This window comes from Watersipora subatra, chromosome 1 (assembly GCF_963576615.1).
Source record: "Watersipora subatra chromosome 1, tzWatSuba1.1, whole genome shotgun sequence".
In the NCBI taxonomy this organism is placed as follows: domain Eukaryota; kingdom Metazoa; phylum Bryozoa; class Gymnolaemata; order Cheilostomatida; family Watersiporidae; genus Watersipora; species Watersipora subatra.
In genome coordinates, this window is record NC_088708.1 from 27548654 (window position 1) to 27572926 (window position 24273).

Here is a 24273-nt window from a genome sequence, read left to right on the forward strand (position 1 = left end):
AATTAATTTTGGTCAGGTATAATTGCAGTGGCTCAAAACCTGGTCAGTTTCTGGGTCGTTTTGTAGGGGTGGAGCTTAATCCGGAAATACAAAAGCTTTAAAGTTAGTCGAACCACTGCAAACGTTTAGTTGTTGATAAATCGAGTAGTTATCTTTTTGTTTAACAAAATATCACGTAAGCATCTTTTCCAAGCAAATTTTTAATTACAAATATGAGTTCTTTTAGCAAAATAACATAGAGTATTTACATAGCTGTTTATCGTAGTTTTTTCTTGTTAAGAATAAATGGTAACACGCTCACAAAACGGAAAAAATCTTCTCAAAAATACACCATTAATTATTCTGTATTCGTTTATATTTGAAAAATAGTTATATATTTTTTTAATATGAATACACTTTTGTAAAGCGGTATTACATAAAATATTGAAAAGTTACGATTATGTTCTGAACAAAGAAAATGCATATTAAAACGGTTGTCCACTTTGTTACCATTCTGAGAGCCTAAAATGATTCTATTTTAATTCACTGTAAATATTAGTATTAGCATCTCGTTAGGCATTGATTGTAAAAATGAAGGCAACAGAAGACATCAGTTTTTTATCTTTACTGTATTTGCTGCAAGCACACACTTTTTTAACAACTAACTTTATATTACTACCAAGTCTCAACTGTAGCACATTTTGAAACAACGACAGTATGTAGCTACCTAAGGAACAACCATTTAATTGTGTATCTCAAATTTTATTTGAACTTGTTACTACAATGGTGCGCTGTCAGTAGCACCGCCAGGCCTAGGCTGTATCTCATCTGTTTGGTTCACAAAAAGTGTAGGAGAGGAGGCAAGGTAAAGCAAGTTTTTGTAGTCTTCTGCAATGCAGGGCAGTTATATTTTTGGACTAGACAGCCTGCCTGTGATCAGTAGTCCTCAGTAGTCAGAGTCGCTTACTGCTTGCAATTTGTCTTAAAAAATTAATTGAAATGCACTGCATATTCATATTGCTTCAAGACCTCAGTGGGTCATCATGTATTCATAACTGAGTTTTTGTATTCATCATTTCATCTTCTATATAGACCTACCTACAGGCCTCCCGTGCCTGTAGTCGGCAATCATGTCGGTAGGTTATCGAAGCCTCGATAGCTGAATGACATGATCGCTGACGACAGTCAACTTCTACGAGGAGCCTGAGGGCCTACCAAATATATATTTTTAATTGCAGTGCATTTAAGCATTATGCCGCTCCTTCTTGCCTCATTGTTAGACGAGTTTGAGCAAGCTATCAAAGCCCATGAAATCGAATATGGCAACAAGTTTTGCACAAACCATGAGGACGGCATATTCAACAAGCATGAAAGACTTTTTGAAGGTAATCTCATATCCTTAAAGCACTTTTTCTTCACTGCCTAATTTGTGATCTTGCGTTAAAAATGAACATTTTATACCTCGGATATTTTAGTGTAACCTTGATGTTGAAGTGTAACCTTGATTGTAAAATGTAGGCCTATGCTTGGTTGTTGTGCAATAGAAGTACATGTCAATAGTAGCTTATATGTTTTTATGCTGCAGTTTGATGAAGCCCTTTTTGGTTTATTTTTGTACCATGTGATCTATGACGTCACAGGCCCTACTTGAAGCAGAGTTGACACAATTTTCATCAGTTCACTAGCAACTCACACTGGATACACACCATCTAAGTCTCAGCAATAAAGGATTACTCTCTATAGACACTCAACTCTTAAGCTTAATTTGACGAAGTGGATATTCGGGTATATACAGACATGCAGTGGATTACGATCAAGCTTATAGTGCAGCCTTGATTAGAAGATATACATGGACTTCAGTGTACAAGCATTGGCATGCAATTGAGATGACATTAAAAATCATTGTATATATTAATAACTACAATCAAGCAAGCAATAAATGTATCAAGCATCATATACATGCAGCAGTTAGTTCCCAATTGAGTGTTAGCAATCAAGTAAGGCTAAAAACCTACAACGTCTTCAGCTAATGAATCTAAAAAATCTGTACCATGTTTCTTAATTTTAAAATTTTATCTGCTCTAATTTAGCAAGGTGAAGATATTTGGAGAGGTAAGAACGTCATCCATGACAGTCAAAGCTATTTATGTATGTATGGCGAAGAAAAAGAGTATGGCGAAGAAAAAGAGTATGGCTGCATGTACGGCCCTGAAAGACAGCAAACCCAGAAGGAAAAGTACAAAGAACAGCGGAGGGTAAGTTACCGGTACACCAAGAATATTTTACTCAGCCTATTATAAGGGATATTTTTGGACAGCAAAACTCGGTCATTGTATGTCCAATATATTTAGACAGGGCTATCCTTCCATGTCTTTGCAAATGCACAGATAGTATAGTATGGATTTTACATAGAGATGATGAATAATATTTATTACTTTTATGGATTTTAAATTGTTTTATTTCTGAAATAGCTATCTTGTAACAAAAGCATGCGTGCACATTTATATTCTTGTAAGCCAAAATCAGAGAATGCAGTAAATCTAAGTCTACACTACTGTGAGGGTTGCGACATGTCTAAGCTGTATTCGATACTTTGCTTTCGGTCTCACAGTACATCAAAGTTCAAAAACATTTTCTCTTCTTTTATTTCATCTACACTCTCATAGAAATTTGGTAGAATTGCAAAGAAACACGGACTTGATTGGAATGCTCAGATACCATATCCTTGACCCAATAGCCAGTGAAGTTTACGGCAATCTGTCTCATTTTTCTTGAGAATTTCTCATCCCGAGGCCTCACACATGCGCCAGATAGTATTATATCGCAGTTCACACCTTTGGTTAAACTTGGACGTAATATTTTATTTTACATTGAATATTTCACACCTAAAATTTGCAAAAACAATCATTAAAAGCAAGATAAAATGAATGCTTATTTTGGAGCTCTGGCAACAAGGCCTTTGTTTGGACTCTTTTGCCAATTTGAATTTAGTTAGATTGTGCCTACAAATATAAATATGCTATACATGTGCATAAATTCATATATGTTGTCACATGGTGTCGATATACATAATTTACGTATTGTTTATATTTTTAGTCACAGAATCCAACAAAGAGACCGCATCCTCAAGACAATACATCTGATAGTAACACGGAGGTACTCACTCACATAACCAGCAATAAAATTTTAGGCAAATCGTGCAATATTAATTATGGTTAAATGTGGAATTTCATTGGTAGGCGAATCTTCAAGCCATTTATAGCCCTAGATTAGTAGCTAGAAAAACGTGAAGTTATAGTAGGATAATGCAGAAGAACCCCTTGTGTAGGCAGGATTAGGTTTCAGAAACAAATTATTTGCTGCCAACTGCGATATTTGTTAAGTTGCCTGTTCACACCCAGCCAAACGTTCAATGCCTCGAGCATTCTGATTTATAGCTCAAGATAAGGAGGAAACGCAGTGCTTGCTCAGGATGGGTAGGAGTAAGAGCAGAGGCTATGTGAGCTTCCATAGATGTGGGGAGCATCTACGAAACGCCACAAATGACAGCATTATAGATGTAACTCAGACACCTGATGTTACTTTCATACCTAACAGTCCGGTGAGTGGTAATATTCAGTAACTCAGTTTTAAAATTAGAACCCTGTTGCATGATGCTTTTGTGTCACTTTAGTGTAAGTGCTCAGTGTCTGAATTGGAGAAAGTTGTGCAGCGATGCTCCCAAGTCTTTGATTCCAGATTTGTAAAGCATATCAAATCGCTGGCATGCGTTTTGCTCCAAATCAAATCACTTAGAAGGGTGACTGCTCAGCTTTCAAATAAAATGAAATTAAAACCATCATCCACTATGTAATTGATGGTTTTAATTTGATTTAATTTACAAACTGGGTAATCCATTTTTATGGTGCTTTGATGCCAATCTCATGATTGGTGATTTGATGTAATGTGCAAATCTCTAATCAGGATTTGGGAGCATCTCTGGAGTTGTTATCAACTCTTTGAGAAATTGATAACAAGGTGCCACAACACCATCCGATTCATAGACTGAGTACTTGGACTAATTTCGCTGTTGTCTTGTACAAGTCAACTCTATGGGCTAAGTCGGTTGAGCAATGTAGGATTGGAGAAGATATATGAAGCCAGGAAATAATTGTGAAATAAAACTACTGTAAAAACAGTAATAAAGTCAGGAACTAGCAAAAGCAGATTTGTCCGGTTCTTTGAGATCGCCAAATTACCTTCCAGCTAATCACAATGTCCAATGTAACTTTCCAATCTACTTCATTAAATTAACAAATAGTATTCTTGTCAAAGTCAAAAATTGTCGCAAATAATGCCACTTGAATACTGCATTCACAGTACTTAACAAGTTCAAGGAGATGTAAATACACATGCTATGATTGTTTTTATTTTAGATCAAGGATCTCCAAGAGGAGTTTGCAGGGAGTAAGAAATGACAGAGCAAAAATGCTTCCTGAGGCTTTCTAATACAAGCAATATCTAGATAGGCATAGAGCAAGTTTGTTCCCCATAGCTGTGGGTGAACTGGCAATGAAGGGAAGTCACGCCAGATGGCATCTGGCGTGCCCTCTACCTCATTGCCAATTCATCTGCAGCTATAGAGAACAAACTTGTTCTAGATAGGAATACTTTTATATGCAAAATCTCGAACTGTTTCAGCTTGTACTGTGCTCAATTTTGAGTGAATATATTGATCAAATTAAAACATACCTACATACATAAAACATTCAGGATTTTCAACACTGATTTTTTTTTAAATAAACCAGACTTATATTCACTTATTTTCACATATCTACATGTAGTATATGTAGCCCTTTTCTACTCTGTTATTCTGTTCTCATTTGTGCTTGTTAAAGGCCTTTTATGGCTTTGGTGCTGATGTGGTAGTAATTAAGTTATGTGCAACATTTTCTTTTTATATCAAATAAAGTAAAATTATTAAACTTTACGATTTATCATGATAGATTCGTCCGATAACTAAAACAACCTACTTCCCATCATTGTTCCAGTGGTCCATCACCAGACATTTTGTCATTGCGCATCGGCTTTTCAAACAATGTATGTTGTACAACATCAGCAATGCCAATAGACATACATCATGCTGAAGGTTTTGTGTGTGCTGCCCTCTGATTTTCCAGAATTGGCTACATTGTGCTTGTGGAGGTAACGGGAAAGCTGCTAACAATGATGCACAACAATTGCCACATGCATTATTTATATTGGAGCAAGAAAATACATCATCATGCCAACAAAAAGAAAATATTTTTTGCTCAACAAATCAAGAAAATTTTTTTGGTCACACAATGCTGTACATAAATAATAAATATATAAGCAAATTGACAAATGAATACCTACAGAGTGCGGTCATGTTCAAAATCTAAACAAAGTTAGTTGTTGGAGAAGTCGGTGTTTGTAGTAAAGATAAGATAGACTAATGTCTTCTGTTGCCTTTTCACAATCTTTGTCTTACGATACGCTAACATAAATAGTTACACTAAAATGAAATAGAATCTTCTTTAGCTCTCAGAATGGTAGCAAAGTAGACAATTGTTTCAATGTGCATTTTATTTGGTTAGAACATAATCACAAATATTCAATAACTTATATAATACCACGTTACATACATGTAAGTGCAATCATATTACAACGTATGTAAGACATTTTTCATACACACTGTATAAACGAATACAGAATAATTAATGATGTATTTTTGAGAAGATTTTTTTCCGTTTCGTGAGCACGTTACTATTTCGTCTTAACACGACAAAACTACGATAAACAACTATGTGAATACGTTATGCTAGTTTGATGAAAGATCTCATATTTTTAATTAAAGATTTGTCTAAAACGATGTTTATGCTTTATTTTGTTACAAAAAAATAATAAGATTACAGACTCAATTTCTAACCGACTAAACATTGGCACTTGCTTAAAACCTCGTCGCTTAGTGCCGGCAAAACATTTGCATTTCCGGATTAAGCTCCACCTCTACAAAACGACCCAGAAACTGACCAGGTTTTGAGCCACTGCAATTATACCTGACCATTAATTTTACCTGTATACCTTTTTGTATACGATTTCCAAGTCCATTTCTACAAACATTTTCGAAACGAGCAGACAACTCTATTCTAGAAGCGAACATTTCAGTTCAGCTTTTTTTGACAACAAATTGATGTTGATGGCAAATAAGCGATTGTATGATGTGTGCGTAAGTAAACGTGAATGAAATTATCTACCATTTTGTATTTTATGAACACAATTAGTTACCTGTTTCGACCAAGCCATTAAACTTAAGATCGTAATTATATACTTTTCATGAGAGGTCATAAACGGCTAGAGGGCAAAGCCACACAAGATCTGCTATCCTTTTTAAACATTAGCTGGGCTAAAAGAAGCCATATAAAACATGTTCGCACTTTGTTTTTTTAGTGTTTAGTGGTGTTTAGTATCAGTGACGCTCATTATGAACTGCGTCTACTAGCTCAACTAGTATGCTCACTACTATACATACCATGTTTGTAACATTGAGAGGTTGCTGAGATACATTGACAGATGCCGTTAACACTGCATTTTGTTACAAAATCAGGAGATAATAGCAAAAAATTCAATTGAATAAACCCAGAATAGTATAGTTGAACTAGATAAACGCGTCAGATAATTTCACTGTTTTAGCCTGTCAAGCACTGAGTTATAAATGATTTGTTCAGAAAAAGGTTTGTGACATAATGGTGCAGCTAAATCTAACACAGTTGTTGATACATGTGTACAACTCATCACTTATGGTTAGCTTCTTCAGTAATTTAGCTCCTATGGATATTATCCAGCAGCATTACACCAACCGACAAGGATGCACATGAAGAGCCAGGAGAGATACAAGCAATCAACGTTATCAATTTATAAGGCTGTGTTGCTAGCAACAATCATTTAGTAGCAATCAGGAAAAATAGTGCACTAACCATAATTATTGTATTGACTATGTCATCATCATCCTAATTAAGGTTCAATTGCCAGCAACAAACCAACTCTTAAAATAGAGCTTTATGATACATGATATAAGTTAGAGCTTGTATAAAGATAGTGAAGATGAAACAATTGCCGTGCGTCAACAGCACAAGGCTAGTGGCTTAAAATGCTGCTAGTAATTTTCAATAGTTTAGGGCAGCACATGTCAGCGAATGGCTGGGACTGACAAATACAAGAGGTGTGTAGGGTATCCACAGTCAACCACTTGTGAATGCCATGCATATGAATGATATGGGGCTGAAATAACTTCCGAAAGAAGTCTTTGCTAGTACCACCAGTGAATGAAATTATACGAGGATATGTCTATCAGGCAGCCGTGTCAGTGCCACCCAACACCTCCCGCCTGGCTTGTCGTATTCTATCCAATCTGTTTTGTAGGTGACTCTTCTGTGTTTCTAATTCCTCAATTTGCTGTTGTGACTCACGAAGCTATAAAAAGAACAAATCAGACTTACAGTACGTACACAAATACATGTACAGCGCGTGTCAAAACATATGCGTGTACTTGAGAAGCAATCGGTAACAGCAGACCTGAAAGGATATATCATAGCTAATGACCTAAACACTCAACCCTCTGAGAACGGAGACGAGATGTTTTGCTACAGATACAATTGCACAAGACTGATCCCACCTAACCAATCCTCAACCTCCTAATGTGTAATTGGCACTGACATAAGGTTTGTAGAATTTGTTATAGATGGCCAAAAAAGTCATCGTTCTAAAAACAAGCTACATGTTGAAATAAATATGCAGCAAAAGACAAAAGGCCATCATTGGTTGTAACAAATTGGGGAATGAAGCAGCCCAACGGTAAATCATCATGCTAAGCTTTGCTGTCAGCTTTTGAAGGGGATGGACTGGTGTGTGTTCACCTAACTCATATACTCATATTTGCTTTGAGGGTTACAAATACACAGGAACAAGGCAGCCATAAAGGTGGTGTGACAATGGTCAAATCTCCTTGTTTTGAATCAACAGGACAGATAAAACTTAGGTAAAAAAGAGGGATTTACTCCTGGAGTCATTCACAATCATTCCATATGCTTACGAATGAGTTCGTAGAGCAGGTCAATGACAAATGTAAACCATTGTCTTTACAGCAGATTATACACACAAATAATTAAAATACTTTACGGTATCTTATCACCTCACTCTCTTTTATCTGAAGGGTTTGTAGAACATTTTTAAAGATTAGCTAGTATTCGTGACAAAAGCGAATCTTACCGCCAATATATTCGCTGGTGCATTGGTAGTGAACCGAATTTCTCTAGTACTGAATGCTAAGGAATGAACTCTGCTACGTGTCATTATTATGAGTAGTATGTCATTACTAATGCTACAGTTCAAAATATAACAAAGCTAACTATTATTTGGTTTCTAGCTTTTATCTAATAAACTTGCTTCCATGGTACCAAAATAATAGGCCTACATGCAAACCATCATGTTTTGCTGCAATATACAATCTGACCTCAGTTTTCTACTACAATCTATTCTAGAAGACTGTTCGAATAGTGATTATTTTTCAATTCAGAAGGAATCTTTTCAATCACAAATGATGTGAGCAATTTAATCTGTTCCTCCAAAACTAGAAAACATTTTTAAGCCTTGTTACATTACCCTATACCATAAACTGTATATTAAGGAAACAGGTGATATATAAAGTACACCGAGTGTGTTATAAATACGGAAGAACATATTGCAGTATCCGGAGCAACTCATACACCAGCTTTGTTTAATCGGATTTGTGTGTCTAATAAAAAACTTTACGTTTTATTCTAATACATCAAAATTTAATTACGCATCAACACATTACACAAAATACAGTTGGTATTTCGTAAAGCACCGCAAATACATATGTGTATATCAGTTAAATACTAAATGAGTGAGAATTAATGTACAACTGAGTCACATCATGAGGGTTTCTTAGCTCATTTCATTCGTGTTCAAGTGCCAAATTTTTATTTGACATCTGAACAGAGACATCTAAAATTTTTCATTTGGAAACCGATTATTTGAGATATAAAATGCTTGGACACGGAGGTTGAACTGTAAATATGAACATTCTATATACTTTTATAGGGAGTATTGCGGGCAGCAGTAAAAATACAGACTCAGCAGTAAACACACCATTTATAAAAGATGAAGGAAATTTATAGCAAAAAAAGTAACATTTTGCTTAGGCTATAGGGAAAGCTAAATTTACAGTAAAAAAATTTAGCTTTGCCAAACTTTTGTGACGACAAAATTTAGGCAAACCTAAATCTTGTTGTCACATACCGCAATGCAAAAAAGTTATTATTGTGCAAACTCTGTAAATTCTCGTGTCACACCACCTTTAATCAAACATTGTAAATCATAACATGATCACACCATGGGCTTGACTTGAGATTTCCGCCTGATCAGTTTCACAAGTAACGTCGCCTTGTAATTACTGAGTGAAAATTTCAATTAATTTACATGACATACAAACTGTCAAGCCAACTTACATAGCATCTGTGAAGACATATACAAGAGTTATATATATAGATAAAAATACCTCTCGTTGCATCTTCCTTTTTTCTACTTTTAACTCATCCTCGGCTTTCTCCGAGTCCTCAGCCATGTCTTTGTATCTCTTGACTTGGCCCTCTAACCTTGATACCTGTGCAGCAATAGATTAATTCAACAGACAACTCCAAATCATCACGCTGTTTTTTAACCACAGCTCGATCTTTCAGGGAAAATGTAAATAAAACTGTTGAAAGCTTAGGAATGAAGAATAACCAGAGTGTCACGTAATCTGGAGAAATACCCAAACTGATAGTTGAAGTGTGTGCACGCGCGTATTTATCTATGCACTATATCTATATATATAATTATATATAAATATATGCATTATATATATAATGTGTATAATTATATATAATTATCATGTACAGCACACACAGCTGACAACTAGAAAGACTACAAAGCAATAGATACCTTATCACACGGACAACCAGTCACGCAAACAGCCAATCGGGAATCATATAGTCCTGAACAGTATTAAGCATACTTACGCTGCTTTCTAAAGCCGTTATGTCAAGTTCAGCTTTCTGCACCTTTAGTTTATATTCACTGATTTGTCTGGTCGACTCTCGCTGCAGTTCTACAACCTGCGGACTGTTTGATAGATCTAAGCCATTCACCTGGCCATCTGATGATCGCTTCTGCGGCCGCTTGGAGGCCTGTTCTCGTTCGCTGTCAAGATCCTCTCGAACTGTATTCAGCTACATTAGAATGGGCAGGAGAATTGAATTAACCAATAGCTTCACAAACCTATCTTTCGGAAACTGCTAGAGCAATTAACATTCTGACACAAGGAACGAAGAACACACAAATGTGGACAGCTGCCACAAATAGAAACAAAGAGAGTAACTGACAAACATACTTATATTCATCCATACACACACATGTTCATCTATATATACATAGTATATACACATATGTTCATATACACTTGTGTGTGTGTGGGCGCGTGCGTATTTATATATGCATTATATCTATATATATATAATTATCTATAAATATACGCATTATATATATATAATGTGTATAATTATATATAATTATCATAAATGTATATTATATAAATATTACATACATAAATTATACAAAAAATATATTTATATTATATGAATATTTATATAATATATATATTTATATAATATATATATAATATATATATTTATTATTATTTATTTTTATTTATTATTTATATATATACTAATATGTTCATAAATGTGATGCTCCGAATAACATGTCTGTGGTCTACATGTACATATAATAATACATACTCACTTATTTAAACTCATACATAGGTAATACATACCTCTCGCTTGAGCTTTGAATTCTCATTCAAAACCGACTTCACTTTATCTTCTGAAAAAGCAAACAGAACTGTCTCTCGCAGTTTTATCGTACAAAAAGCAAAAAAGAACAGGAGAAAAATCAACTAAAATCATTTTGCGGTGAGATTAAATGAGAGGATGAGGTTGTTGGGGTTATCGAGGCAACTTACCAGTCATACTCTTCCTCCCCAAAGTGCTAATAACAAATATATCAGTGTCCCCCAAATCTCTTTTACTCAACTATTTTAATTTTGAAAAGAAAAGTGAATAGAGTGAAATGCAGCAAAGCTCATAGCAAACATTAACTGCTAGTATATATATATATATATATATATATATATATATATATATATATATATATATATAAAATGGAAGCAACAGAGTTTGAAATGAAAAAAAGTTTGGAAACGTTACATAAACGTAAGTGATATAGCAACAAAAGTGCTTCATAATGTAAAAAGATTCCTCATTCAACACAAGCTGGATGTGTTCAAGTTATCTTAATAAGACATAATCATATGTTTTAAAATTCTGGGAGTTACACTTTCTATCTGCATTATACACCGCGCGGACTAGCTATTCAGCTAGCAGTAGTATATTTATAGCATCCATACACCAATGTTTCAACCTAACAGTTTAGTATTGTACATGTGATTTCTAAGACTAAATGTATTTACGAGTCTCTAAAATCGTCAGATGCAATGCACTAGGCTGCCTAAATCAGCAGTGTTTAACCACAGGTGATTGACCAAGATGACATAATGCTTTGGTGAATACAATAAAGAAATTGCTTTGTGAATAACATTTATACTAATGACAATAATAGTTATTGAACTCAAGTTCCTGTCAGTGTTGTCATATTGTTAATGTAAGTATAATCGTGTCAACTAGTGATATAACAGTCTTCAGCCAGTCTTCTTTATAGCTTTGACTTTCAACACTTCTTGCTAGTTCACAAGTCTTACAATGTACCATTAAGTATATCCAAGAACTGAGCTGTAAAAATAGTTCTACGTAAACTGTCTTCTCATAATTCTGAGGTATTATATAGGAAAAATTGCATCTTCATGCACTTTGTTCACTAGGTATGGAAAACGTGTCTCCCAAGTATTATGTAGCCATCGCACATTCTATCATACAGAGAAGAAAATGGCATGTTTTCAACAAGCTCTGGCAATTTTTTATTTGGCACATAGTGAAGCTAATGAGCTGTAAACAGACTCATTCTAATGAAGCACACACAAATAATTAATTAGCGTTGCTTAGGTGCTTGAAAGGGAAAGGTTAATTTTAAACGGGAGTCATCCAAATGATTGGAGTTATCGCAACTACAACAACTTTTCTAATTGTTGAGAGAGACGATAGAACCCTGAGATGGTTGGTAGTCTACACGATTGTTAGCAGGCATTAAACATCAAATGGCAAGGTAACATAATTGGTTGCAAAATTTCATGAGAATGTTATACATTTTTTTAATGCGCAGGACTGTCCATAGTAAGACATAATGCCTATAGATTATATAAAATGTATGTACATGTATTAGTTAGTTGCTATTGAAATATTCCATGTCTCTAGTTCAACTTTTCACTAAAGTTTTTTAAATAAATTCCAACAAATTTATTTCACAACAACCCTCTTTGTGTTTTTTTGTTAAGAAACCACAAATCCAAGCCGGTCCTGTAACACTGACATGTAAAAATAACATTATGACTGTTCAAGAGACAATAAGCTCAGACTATCCGTTATCCAGTAGACCATAATAAATATGAGTACCTGTCACTATATATAGCTTATTTGTTTGACCTAAAAACCAGTGAGTTTATTAGATGACTAACGGGAGTTACCCGATCGTTTAATGACACGTTAGTCAGCTTATCAGAGACTAACCTCATCATGTACTGAAAGGACTTGCTAACAGAGTCGTATAATAGTAATATAATATTACCGATAGAGCCAGGTGTATACGTGTCTAGAATATCCATGATATCTTGTGATACTAATGCTGCTCTTATTGGGCTATAAACAGGCTCATCAGAGTCTCCGTTACTCAAGCCATTCTCTTGTGAACTGGGAGTTTGCTCCTCCGCTCCTACATATATTAGCTTATGCTCCTACAATACATCAAATACACAACATGTCCTCAGCCGAAATAGCTACCAGAAACAATATACATGTACGGCCACCAGGTCATTTCTAATTCCAAAGCGCTATGACTGATATTACGAAACTAGAATATTTAAAGAGAATCTTTTGCAAAGCATGAAATTTTGAACTAACAATACATGAATTTATATTTACTTATGCTCAAGCTAAATTGCCTATTGAGTCTACTGCCTTTCTAGTATCATAAACCCTCGCCATACAATATTAATTCCTTCCGGTGTTGGCATCATAAGGCGAAAATGCCGTATAGATTGGTATAAAAACCTATAGCTTTTATCTAATGCAGACACACCTGGTACGAACATCAAAGTCTTATATACATGTACATATACTCTATATATTAAATATTAGTAACAAATAGTATGTTAGTTACTATAATATACTATAGTAACTATAGTTACTTACAGTAACTTATGTAATGTACTTCGTGTATTTAGGGGCTATGATCGCAATAAAATGTAGCATTGCAATGTACTGTGTGCAGTACGTACCGTAGAGATTTCTTACCGTAACGACAGAAGTATAACATGAACAAAGAATTCAACTTAAATGAATTAAATCTAAATTTTAGTATGTATTTTTTTAAACTGAACATCAATTTTGTCATTGCCTAAAATTTTATTACTCATCTGTTTCCGGTTTCGTTCTCACTATAACTTGAAACGCTGCACTGAGAGACAGCAATTTCGTCAGGGAGATTTTCGCCTTACGATGCCAACACCGGAACGAATTAATATCGTATGGCAAAGGTTTGTTATACTAAGAAGGCAATAGACTCTTCATCATCAAAACTTAGCAAGCAAGCATCATATATCCCTTTCAGGCATTGTGGGAGAGATGTAGGCAAATAGCATATCGACATCATTATTCCGACGAAATCAACACACAAACTGCTAAATTTGAATTTCGAGAGAAATGTTTGTTGATGTCATATGACAAAAAAATGTCATATGGCAGGGGCAAAAAAACATTGTTTTCCACATCGTAAGGCGAAAAAAACCATATAACAGGGTAATCCTTACCCAAGGGGGCACAGTATAGCAATCAGAAAGTTCCTCTAACATTTTTTTACACAACAAGTATTGTTTTCATGATAGCGTAATCAGTTACCTAACTTCTCTGACCGAGAAAACATTTTCAAGGACAATATTCCCTGTAAGAGAAGACTAATGCACAATATAAACATATGAAAATTGTGCAAGTGGAAGGGGAATACAGTAGGGGGTGTAATAAAAACAACCAAATTGATATCAAATTATACAGCTTTTAGATGAATGCCCGGTAATAAAAGTCTTTGCACAGAAAATTTATTTTTATTTAACATATAAGAACAGTTACCATTCTAACTTTCAAATTTTATATCATGAAAAAAGTGTTTTGTTGAAATATACTAAGAGAAAAAATAAAACAACTGTAAAGGTGTTTAAAGGTAACTGTGAAATCATAGCAAGTAATGGCTAAATACCCTACAGGATGAAATTATTCGCTAAGTTAAATTTCGCGAAAACTGGCTTTTCATGCATATTTGCGGACTGAATTATTCGCGGATGAACACATGCGCGAATAAATTAATCCGTAAAAGCAGCTAGCAATAGAGTGAAACCTTCGCGTGCATATACCACGTGTTTAGGTTTCCATTTAGCTGATAAATTTATGTCGATCATGCTAAGCTATAAATTTTTGGCTGCATCCAGAGGTTTTCACGAATGTTCGTCGATTTGGAGGCCTTTGGTGAACCGACAATTTGTGGTAAGTTAGGAGTTTTTCAACCAAAGAACTGCAGGAGAGATTTTTTCGATGCTGTGCCGAATAATTTGTGACAACCTTGAATAATTTTGTTAAAAAGTGTGATGCATGGGCAATGGTAGCCTGTCTTGACAAACTGTTGTTTTTGCGGAGTTGTCCCCCCTCCCCGTCGAGCGGGCGAGCAACACAACAGCTTGTCACAAGACGTACTGCATTTGATGCATCAGCTGCATTGAAAGGGAGTTGTTCTCTTTCGTATATGCGGCTTGGCCGCGATGTTATGGCGGTCGCTCCATTGGTAATCATAACGGATTTCGCGCAAAAATTTATGTAAAATAAAATAAGATTGCAACGTTTAACCAAAGACCAGTCTCTGTTGTAAACGCTAGTAGAATTTAAGAATAAAATAAATTGAAATCAAAATCTACAAGAACAAATAGAACTGACTGATGCAAAAATAGAAATAAAACTGACTGAGCGCACAAATAACGACATGTTTAGTCGCTGTTGTTGCCTAAGTTCTCAAGCTCTACTAAAGTTTAACGCAGGAACTGGTCGCTGGTTAAACGTTATAATCTTAATTTTTCTACATAAATTTTTGCGCGAAATTCGTTATGACTACCAATGGAGCGACCGACATAACATCGCAACCAAGCCGCATAGACGGAAGAGAACAACTCCCTATAAGTGCAGCTAATGCATCAGGTGCAGTACGCCTTGTGACAAGCTGTTGTGTTGCTCGCCCGCTCGACGGGGGAAGCAACACAACAGTTTGTCAAGACAGGCTAAGGCAATGGGCTCAACTCAAAGCCCCGGCAATGATTTTAAAAGAGTTTGAAACTCAGCTACGTCTGCTTACTCTGCCTAACGGCTAGTGTTCAATTTGAGGTAGTAGTTATTCTCCCTTGTGTTAAAAACAAAACTGATTATTCGCGGATTTTAATAATTCACGGAATTGACTGTACGCGAACTCGCGAATTATTAAATCCATCGAATAATTTCATCCTGTAAGGTAAAGTTCGTTTTGCTACGTCTACCATGAAAAATTATTTGGTATACAATTATATGACTTCAATTCATTTTAGTGTTGTAGCGAAAATATTGTAGAGTGGTATAGAAACCATAGCAATTATCTAGTACAAACATCCCCGGTAAAAATCATCAAAATTTTATATAAGTACTGTACATATTAATAATTAGTAACATAATAATATATTAACCTTAATAACTATAGTTACCTACGGTAACTTTAGTGTATTTAGTGGTTACGATCTGCAAGGAAATGTAACATTACAATGTACCGCGTGCAGTACATAATGTGGGAGTACTTACCTTCGATACAGACGTATAACACGAACATTGAATTTAACTTAAATGAAATCAGCTTACTAAGCATATACTTGAAGCTAAGTTTTAGTGCGTATTTTACTAAACTAAACTTCAACTTTCCACTAAAATTTTACCGCTTATGTGTTTTCAAATTCGTTCTTACTAGAATATAACGAGTAACGCTGAACTAAACTAACGAGCGACGTATCTCTTTCAGGCGTTGCGGGTGGAATTTCGGCAAATAGCATATCAACATTTTTGTTATTTCATCGTAATCAGTACGCTAACTGCCAAATTTTAATTTCGAGAGAAATTTTTGTTAATATCGCATGACGGAAGACAAATTTGCCCTAGAATGGCGCGGACAAAAAAAGCATTGTGTTTCATAGGGTGAGGCAAAAAATCTTATAACAGGGTCATCGTAACCCATGAGCACACTGTATTAATTAATAATTTAACATTTAACAGGATTAAAGTACATGAAAGAGCAACAGGGATGGTACAACCGGTGTAGCCCCAAGTTTAGGGGCGCTTGTTAACAAATATGCGAACGCAATCTTCGTGAGGTCAAATCCAGTACAAAGCTTATTTTTCAATTTAATCGGTATAACTGGACAGACAGCAGACGACAAACTTTGAGATCTATATACATGTATAGATGCACTAACTGGACTCTGCAGTAGAGATGCTGACGTAATCCCACAAAAAGATGACACGCCTCCACTGGGAGAACAAATTTTAGAAAACAAGCACTAGTCATATAAGCTGACTTGAATGCTTGGTAGGGTTTTGTACAATGGAGAATGTTGCCAAATATATGCCAGTTGGCTCAGCTCAATGGGCTTCCATTCCCGGAGACATGGATATATAAGAAGAGGGTGACTGATGGGCCTTAAAATGATGGAACAAACCTTTAACAACTCATCACGCTGTTTCATCATTTCCTTTAACCGCTCCAACTCCACTTCTTTCATTTTTATAGACCTTTTTTCAGCATCGAGCTGCCTCTGCTTGTCCTTGAGCTCTCGCTGAATTAAGTATTTAGACTCCTCCATGTCATCTAGCTTGTCCTAGACAACAGGCAGCATTCATTGATTGACTGAGACCTGTTACTAGACTGACTGCATAGGAAGCGGTAAGGCAAGCGGTAAGGCAAGCGAGCAGGAGATGAGCCTAGACAGACCATATAGCAATATAATAACACGCTATTAGATCTATACTAGCTTTGCTAGTTTGCAATCATCATTTGCCTCATTAACAATTCTAGGAGTGAGTCATTAGCCTGCAGCGACAGTGACAAAACGGAATGCAAGCCTCGGCTATGTTCATTCGCACATGTATTTGTACTAGATTTATAGAGTATCATAATCTCTACCCTTGCTTCCTCCAACCATCATCTGGTGTCACAAAAAATATAGACAGGAGTGGCATCAAATGAAACTCACATTCCACATGACTATAATAATAAATGTGAAAGATACTTCTAAGCATGACAAATGAATTGAAACAATCAGCCAACATCAACCCCAAAACTGTTTGAAGCAAAGTCACGCCTGCCATGAAAGTTATTTATGTATGCTACAGGCAGCAGTTCTATAATTATCACGGTGTAACCATGTGAATGTCATTGATAATACTGCGGAGAATGCATGAATAATGCTATTTTTTTAAAAGAGAATCAAAAGTTGGCTGATTGCTTAGACAAATAGATTTGATCAAAAGTCACTAGAAACTAGGTGTGATTATACAACGCCTGGCTAGAAAGTGGAAAGCAAGGCTTTCTGGCAATTTATGTAGGTTTTCATTAGTGACAAAAATAAAGCCTGTTTTTAGAAGCCTGTGCTTCTAAAAACAGGCTGAATCCAAGACAGAAACAGGCTGAATCCAAGACAGAAACAGGCTGAATCCAAGGCAAAAACAGGCTGAATTTTAGCAATGCTTCCTCAATTTTTTGTTTGTTTAACCTCTGTTTCTAAATTGACTAGCACTAACTTTTCCACGACTGTTTAGACTGCTAACAACTATTTGATGGGCCTATTTGATGGGCTGACAGCTAAAATTATCTAGAAATACAAACACACCCATCAAAATAATCTTAGGAGCTCCATTTCACTATGTTAAAAGTTGAGGCCGCTAGATAAAATCAGGCAATGGGTTCAGAAACAACATGCTATCTTTATTAACTAAATAGAATGTCTGTCGCGAAATTACAGTTGTTCATGCAGCCTCGATCAATTAATAGAATCTCAGCATTTGACAGGTTCCAATAAGTACTGTGTGAGATAAGTTTCTAGGCGGTAATCAAATAATATGACTGCTGCCAGATGCTTCGAAAGCCCTTTGGCTGCATCCTCATCTATTTATGAACAGTAAATCAACAAAACTATCTTTTTTTATAGTACAAACAAAAATATATCTATGTATTTATAGCAGCACCAGTGACAAAGTACTCTTTAACTGAAAGGAGCGAATGAAATCCAAGCTAGAACTAACATGATTAGAAAAACCTGCAGCTGACAAAAAAATTTAATAAAATTCAGATGGTTGGCTAATTTGTTCATCAATGGCTGGACAACTTGATATAAACAACTACAATAATGATAATGATAAACCAAGAAATGAAGGAGCAATGCCTGTTTCAACTCTATAACACATAATTGGATTTTCCGACATTCATTTATATACTAAAGTACCAGCTCGACACATTTGAGAATCTACAATAATTCAGCATGGATGTAGTGATGAATGCGCACATACATAAACGAATCTATTACCTTCAGATCCTCAACAGTGTACATGAGGGCCTGTTTTTCATTGTCTAGTTGGGCGTTTGTCATCATGGACCTACGGTATTTCTCATCCAGTTCTGTGTACAACGACTGCAATATGAGATCAAATATAAAGTCCTGTACCTTGTCACTGACAGCACATTGCCAAGTGTAGATAGGTTTGAGCCATTCTACCACAAAACTAACTCTTGCAAATATGACCAGAACCAATGATCACTTGTGAGCCCAAATATACATCTATAGTGGGCTCAGCCAGAATTAAAAACATGCAGAGGATGCAGTTTGCAAATGATGCCAGAAGTACGACAAGCGTGTGTATAATATCAGCCAAATTATGTATACAGAAGCAATTTCTCAAATGTCTGTGTTGAATAATAACTTTAGTTAGCATAGGTAATTCAGCATGCGTCTGTCATCAGCTGGCCTCAATAGGCTGACACTTGTTATCATATGTGGTCATGTCAGAAATAGCAGACATACCAAGACACCTTGAATGAACTTTTGCAATAGAAACATCATAATGCATTGATTCCTCAATGACTGCCTAATAACACCAATAAGCTGGTACAAACTTGTTGACGTGCAACATAAAATCTTAGTAAATATCTATCTCGACATCTGAAGTAAAAGCCAATATATGACACTTGAAATTCCTCTAAACATCATAGTTCTCTATGTATATATGAAGGGTGCTGAAAATGAAAAAAAATTAAAAATATATATAAACTAAGATTATTAAGGGCATTTATGGATTCCATGCATGTGTCCCAAAATAACCTCCAAAAAATTTTTTAATGACGCTGTTTAGATACTGTGTCACCAGCAGAAATAAAAAAATTATTTATTCGCAAATATTCTAATAGCCTCGATAAAGGTACACGAGTAGCTGTCGTGGTGAGTGATTGCTTGAATAAAATTGGCTGACAGGAAATCTCAAATCAGCAGATTCATTACCCCTGCATAGCTACCAACATTTCAGTTTCAAACACACACAAAGTGTTATCAGATTTCCCTTTTCTAAGGCCAGGCATGTGTTTATACTGTTAATTTCATCATATGAAGTTTCAATTTACCTGCAAACATGTATAGAATCTGCCACATTTTAATACCACCGTTAAAATTTTCATCAAAATAATACTCTTCATGAGACAAAAGAATTTTTTTATAGACTTGAATAGCAACCAATTTCTAAGTATCGAATACTTCTGTTTTGAATCACTAATATCGTAATGATGTTATGCTTGGAAAACGCACTAGCTATAGAACAATATCTACACAAAGAGCGTTCGAATAGCACACACACCTACACAATGTAAACGCCGGACCACGAGTAGGGGTCAGATCATTTCCTTCAATGATAAGACCTTGGGTATGTGTATGGAATCCGGAAGCACCCTCAAACTATATCCAGCAAGTAAGTTAAACCATGTATTTTATCAGTCATTCTATCACAGAATCTATGCATTCTATTCAGCCAACACTTCTGTTCACATTTTGTTATGTAATTTTATTATATTGTATTTTCAGATGATTTAAGCTTTTACAAAAATTTTTTTGCAGTTTTCTATAATGCAGTTGGTCTGATGCTAAATGTAATCAGTTGAAGTCTTGTTATCTGCTTTGAAGATTTTGGATGAATTAACCAACCATATAAGAACGTATGACAGTTTTAACGCAACAAGCCAACATTTGAAAGGATTAACTTCCTTACCTTGAAGTTGGACTGCAACAATTAAGGTTCACATGTAAAATAATAAAAAGCCAAGATGATCGAGTGTTAACAAGTCAATATTGTTTAACTTTCCATTTCTCATCAACTCAAATTGTGGGGAGAGAACAAGCACCTTATAGTCCTTGCCGACAGAAACGCCATCTATCGAGTCCGTGGAGTCGAGACTGCTTTTCCTAGAACGTGTGTCATCTTTCGCTGATGCAACTGCCAATGAAGCGGCGTGAGCTCTTGTAGAGGCTGTTGATCTGTCAATTGCATATTGTCTGTCTAGGTTCTCCTCATCCTAAAATATGTATAGCCATCACTAAAAATCTACATGAGCATGTCTGTTAACAAATAGAGAGTAGTGCAGTACACAACAATTCAATTTTGAGTTTCATACACATACTCTCAAGAGCAGATTAATTGGCAAAGGTCATACAAAGGTCATACAGAGACCATATTACACCTATCAGCTATCTTTCTCAATTCTCTATTAGTATAATCTTAGATGAAGCACCAACAATGGAAAATTATAGAGAACTAACAGAGCAAAGAAGCAAACATCCAATAGTTATTCTATCTAAAAATTATCTAACGAATAAATAGATGCTGATGTTCCGAGCACCTTCCGCAAGTCAACTGAATATCAGAAAACAAGACAACTATCCATGATGAAGATAACTAATTAACTTTGAGCAGTCAAAATAAAAACTGAAAATGCATGACAACTATGGACATTTAACTAATAAACACTCCAAACTCTTTAAAGTAAACTTTTTTACGTGTCATTGAAATGGCATCAGCCAAACATTTACCAGCAAAATACCTCTCAGTGGAGTCATTAGTAGCAAAAATTGGGATTAATCATATGAAGCAATATGATATGATATACATATTGTACGCATAAAACAAATGGCTGCCCATGTACTACTAAAAGAGTCAATCAATGTTCCTTTTGGCTAACTAAAATCTTACCTCTCTTTGTTTCTTTTCTAGCTCCTGAAGGCGAATCCTCCTAGCCTTCTCTCGTTCCTTTCTTTTTTCAGCCAGCATCTCTTCAGCCTATAAAGTCAGGGTAGAATGTAGTTGAATTATTAAGAACAAAAGGAACAGCGGTGATTTACAAACGTCTGAAAGGTGTTTGCTGTGAATAAAAAGCTTTTTAACAATGTAGATCAGACACTGTTAGTCGCAATACTTGATGAAGTACACAAAATGAAGTGGTTTGAAAAGTCGTGTGTCTTAAAATCAAAACATTACTCTGAAAATATATCTGTAGCTAGAACTGAGTCAGCCAATCACAAATTATCTGACAAGTTGACATTTGAAAGTGTGCCGTAGAAGGGCTATAATTAACGTTTTGAAAAACCCTCTCTCTAAGTTCAGCAAACCCTTTATCAGACTTTCTTACTCTAAATAAAACAGTGTAAATAATATTGGCAGACTTACCCTTCGGGCAATGCTATCCAAAGCTGCATCTTCTCCTGTGGATGTGTTGAAAGCTCTGCGCCGACCACTACTTGTTGACATTGTAGCATTAATTTTAGAACAAATAATGAGTCTAAAAATAAACGGAACAGTAAAATGGACCAAGGTGAAAAACCTTTACCATGCTTAAATTGAGCAACAGGCAACCTTTTTACAGTAAAGTACAATACATAACTAGTTCTTTTTCATTGTTCACAATGAGCAAATATGAATAGAAAATGTGAGCCTATTTACTACAAGCCGAAAATTAAAGTTGGCAATAGTTTATCAGTAAACAGTAGATGGGATTAAGCTGCTTCTGTCGACCTGGATTATTCTAACATAAAGTTGAAATCATGAAATAAAACTTTTTTGTTTGTTTGGTAAATCATAAAAACCACCAAATTACGCTGCTATGTGTGCAGTAGCTCGAAACGTCTTTAATGAAAGTGCCGAAAATACCCATTGAGAACAAGCAAAAATGATGTATGCGCTAGTTGAACACTTCACGTTGCACGTAATGGTGAGATTTAGCGATTGTCCGCAATTCACGCGACTAACAATTTTGGTAACAGCACAATTGTTGGTAATCGCTACTACTTTTAATTGTTGCAGCAACTGGTGAGGCAACAATACCATAAGGCACATTGGTAACTGGCATACGTACGTGGTGCTTATTTGTGATCATTACATTCAACGCGTTTTTATCATTTTGCTTCAACACAAAATGGGATAATGCACTGTTGATTTACTAATGGTAAAACAATAATTAATAACTCGTTTAATAGAATGCAAAGTAGTTAGAGCATTCAGGAATAATGTACTGAACCAATTCAAGATCAGACTTCCGAGATAGTGTGTCGAGTACCCCGGATGCGCTCGAATAAACTTATCTCTTGTTGGTTTTGCGGACATGAAATAGTTAACCTAAAAATGTTCACGAACAGACAACTTCGTTTTCAAATTATATGAAGACAACTAAGGTGGCCCAGTCCTCGGACAAACAAGCTTTCGACGATGTCCTAGACCCCAGGGTGTTCACTCTCTTCTATTCATCTCCAAGGGCTAGTCTGAGGTTTTGTAAAGTGCACCCTTTCCACTGACTTACACATTAATAAAAAACTACCCCTTATCACTTCATCACCGTAGATTAATTGCCCCTTTTTTGCTCAAGAATACCCCTTTCCACTATGTGGAAAGGGGTATTCATGTACCAAGCTAAAATATACCCATTTTAATGAAAATATTTTAGAGTGTCAAGCCACCAAAAAACACCACTAATAGGTGTTTATTCATTGAGCCCTTGGGGATAAAAGTTGAGAGTGAACCCCCTGGGTCCTAGACTTACTTATTGCCTTTATTTTCTTTAGCTATTGTCCAACGAATTTGTTGTTAACGAATATTGTAGTGGAATCTAACCAGGCCCTAACACCGAGCGTTTTAGCTAGAAGGTCACGAAGTAGTGGCATGCCTTATAAGCTGAGTAATTGCTAATAACTAGTTAAGCTAACAGAATCAAGGCCAGGACGATCCTAGCTGTTAAGTACCAAGAGTCATGTACCGGACCACCAGTACCGGAGTCATGTTGGCAAAACCAACTGAGATTAAAGGAGGCACAGCCAAGTAAAAGAAGTAGCATATACATATAAGGAGGCCAAATGAGACAAAAAAGTCAGAGATCATTCGCAGTTTCTTACATGCTGTTCTTTGTAATGTGCACACATTGAAACATGCATAAACATATATATATATATATATATATATATATATATATATATATATATATATATATATATATATATATATATATATACTGTGTATATATATGTATATAGGTATATATATACAAACTGGAAGAGCACATGAGTCACTATATGACCAGTGCTCAGAAAGGAATTGGGCACAACACCTGAGGAGCCAAACATCAGTTACTGGTGGATCGGACGGTCTGTTAAGACGGCAGGAGAGGGCACACCAATCTTGCCATGGCTTGAATCGACTACAAAAAGGCCTATGACTCAATTCTCTATAGTTGGATACTTGAGTGCCTCAGTATGTACAATGTTCACCCTACTCTTGTGGCATTCATCAAAATATCAATGACCAAATGGAAGACGGAACTGGAGGCTAATGGCAAAAAGCTGGCGAGTGTAAAAATTAAGCGAGGCATCTA

At 35.6% G+C, this 24273-nt stretch overlaps 2 protein-coding genes across 3 annotated transcripts; one reads left to right on the forward strand and one right to left on the reverse strand.

Moving 5' to 3' along the window:
• Window positions 1–1269: 1269 nt before the first annotated feature.
• On the forward strand, window positions 1270–4937 carry LOC137404951 (uncharacterized). Of its 2 annotated transcripts, none has more exons than XM_068091188.1 (5): window positions 1270–1364; window positions 2070–2234; window positions 3076–3135; window positions 3417–3580; window positions 4395–4937. In XM_068091188.1, exons 1-4 carry the CDS (start codon window positions 1287–1289, stop codon window positions 3480–3482), a joined length of 369 nt encoding a protein of 122 aa, XP_067947289.1. In that variant the 5' UTR covers window positions 1270–1286; the 3' UTR covers window positions 3483–3580; window positions 4395–4937. The 2 variants fall into 2 exon arrangements, with proteins under 2 accessions (XP_067947289.1, XP_067947282.1); XM_068091181.1 differs by lacking the exon at window positions 1270–1364 and adding an exon at window positions 1660–1976.
• Window positions 4938–6947: 2010 nt separating this feature from the next.
• LOC137395407 (leucine-rich repeat flightless-interacting protein 2-like) lies at window positions 6948–22939 on the reverse strand. Its single transcript, XM_068082230.1, has 11 exons — window positions 22768–22939; window positions 22083–22194; window positions 21609–21695; window positions 20764–20934; window positions 18905–19009; window positions 17042–17200; window positions 12838–13003; window positions 10874–10923; window positions 10062–10271; window positions 9560–9664; window positions 6948–7452 (listed from the first exon to the last, which is right to left on the reverse strand). The coding sequence occupies exons 2-11, from the start codon at window positions 22161–22163 to the stop codon at window positions 7330–7332; spliced, it is 1257 nt and encodes a 418-aa protein (XP_067938331.1). The 5' UTR covers window positions 22164–22194; window positions 22768–22939; the 3' UTR covers window positions 6948–7329.
• Between the last annotated feature and the right edge of the window lie 1334 nt (window positions 22940–24273).

Excerpts from the sequence above, each read along its gene's own strand:
- LOC137404951 (XM_068091181.1), top strand. The coding sequence starts at position 1,866 with ATGACATTAAAAATCATTGTATATATTAATAACTACAATCAAGCAAGC. Across the intron at positions 1,977-2,069 it reads AATTGAGTGTTAGCAATCAA|CAAGGTGAAGATATTTGGAG; the intron begins GTAAGGCTAAAA and ends GCTCTAATTTAG. Across the intron at positions 3,136-3,416 it reads CATCTGATAGTAACACGGAG|CTCAAGATAAGGAGGAAACG; the intron begins GTACTCACTCAC and ends TCTGATTTATAG.
- LOC137395407 (XM_068082230.1), bottom strand. The coding sequence starts at position 22,163 with ATGTCAACAAGTAGTGGTCGGCGCAGAGCTTTCAACACATCCACAGGA. Across the intron at positions 21,696-22,082 it reads TGGATAGCATTGCCCGAAGG|GCTGAAGAGATGCTGGCTGA; the intron begins GTAAGTCTGCCA and ends CTGACTTTATAG. Across the intron at positions 17,201-18,904 it reads ACACTGTTGAGGATCTGAAG|GACAAGCTAGATGACATGGA; the intron begins GTAATAGATTCG and ends CCTGTTGTCTAG.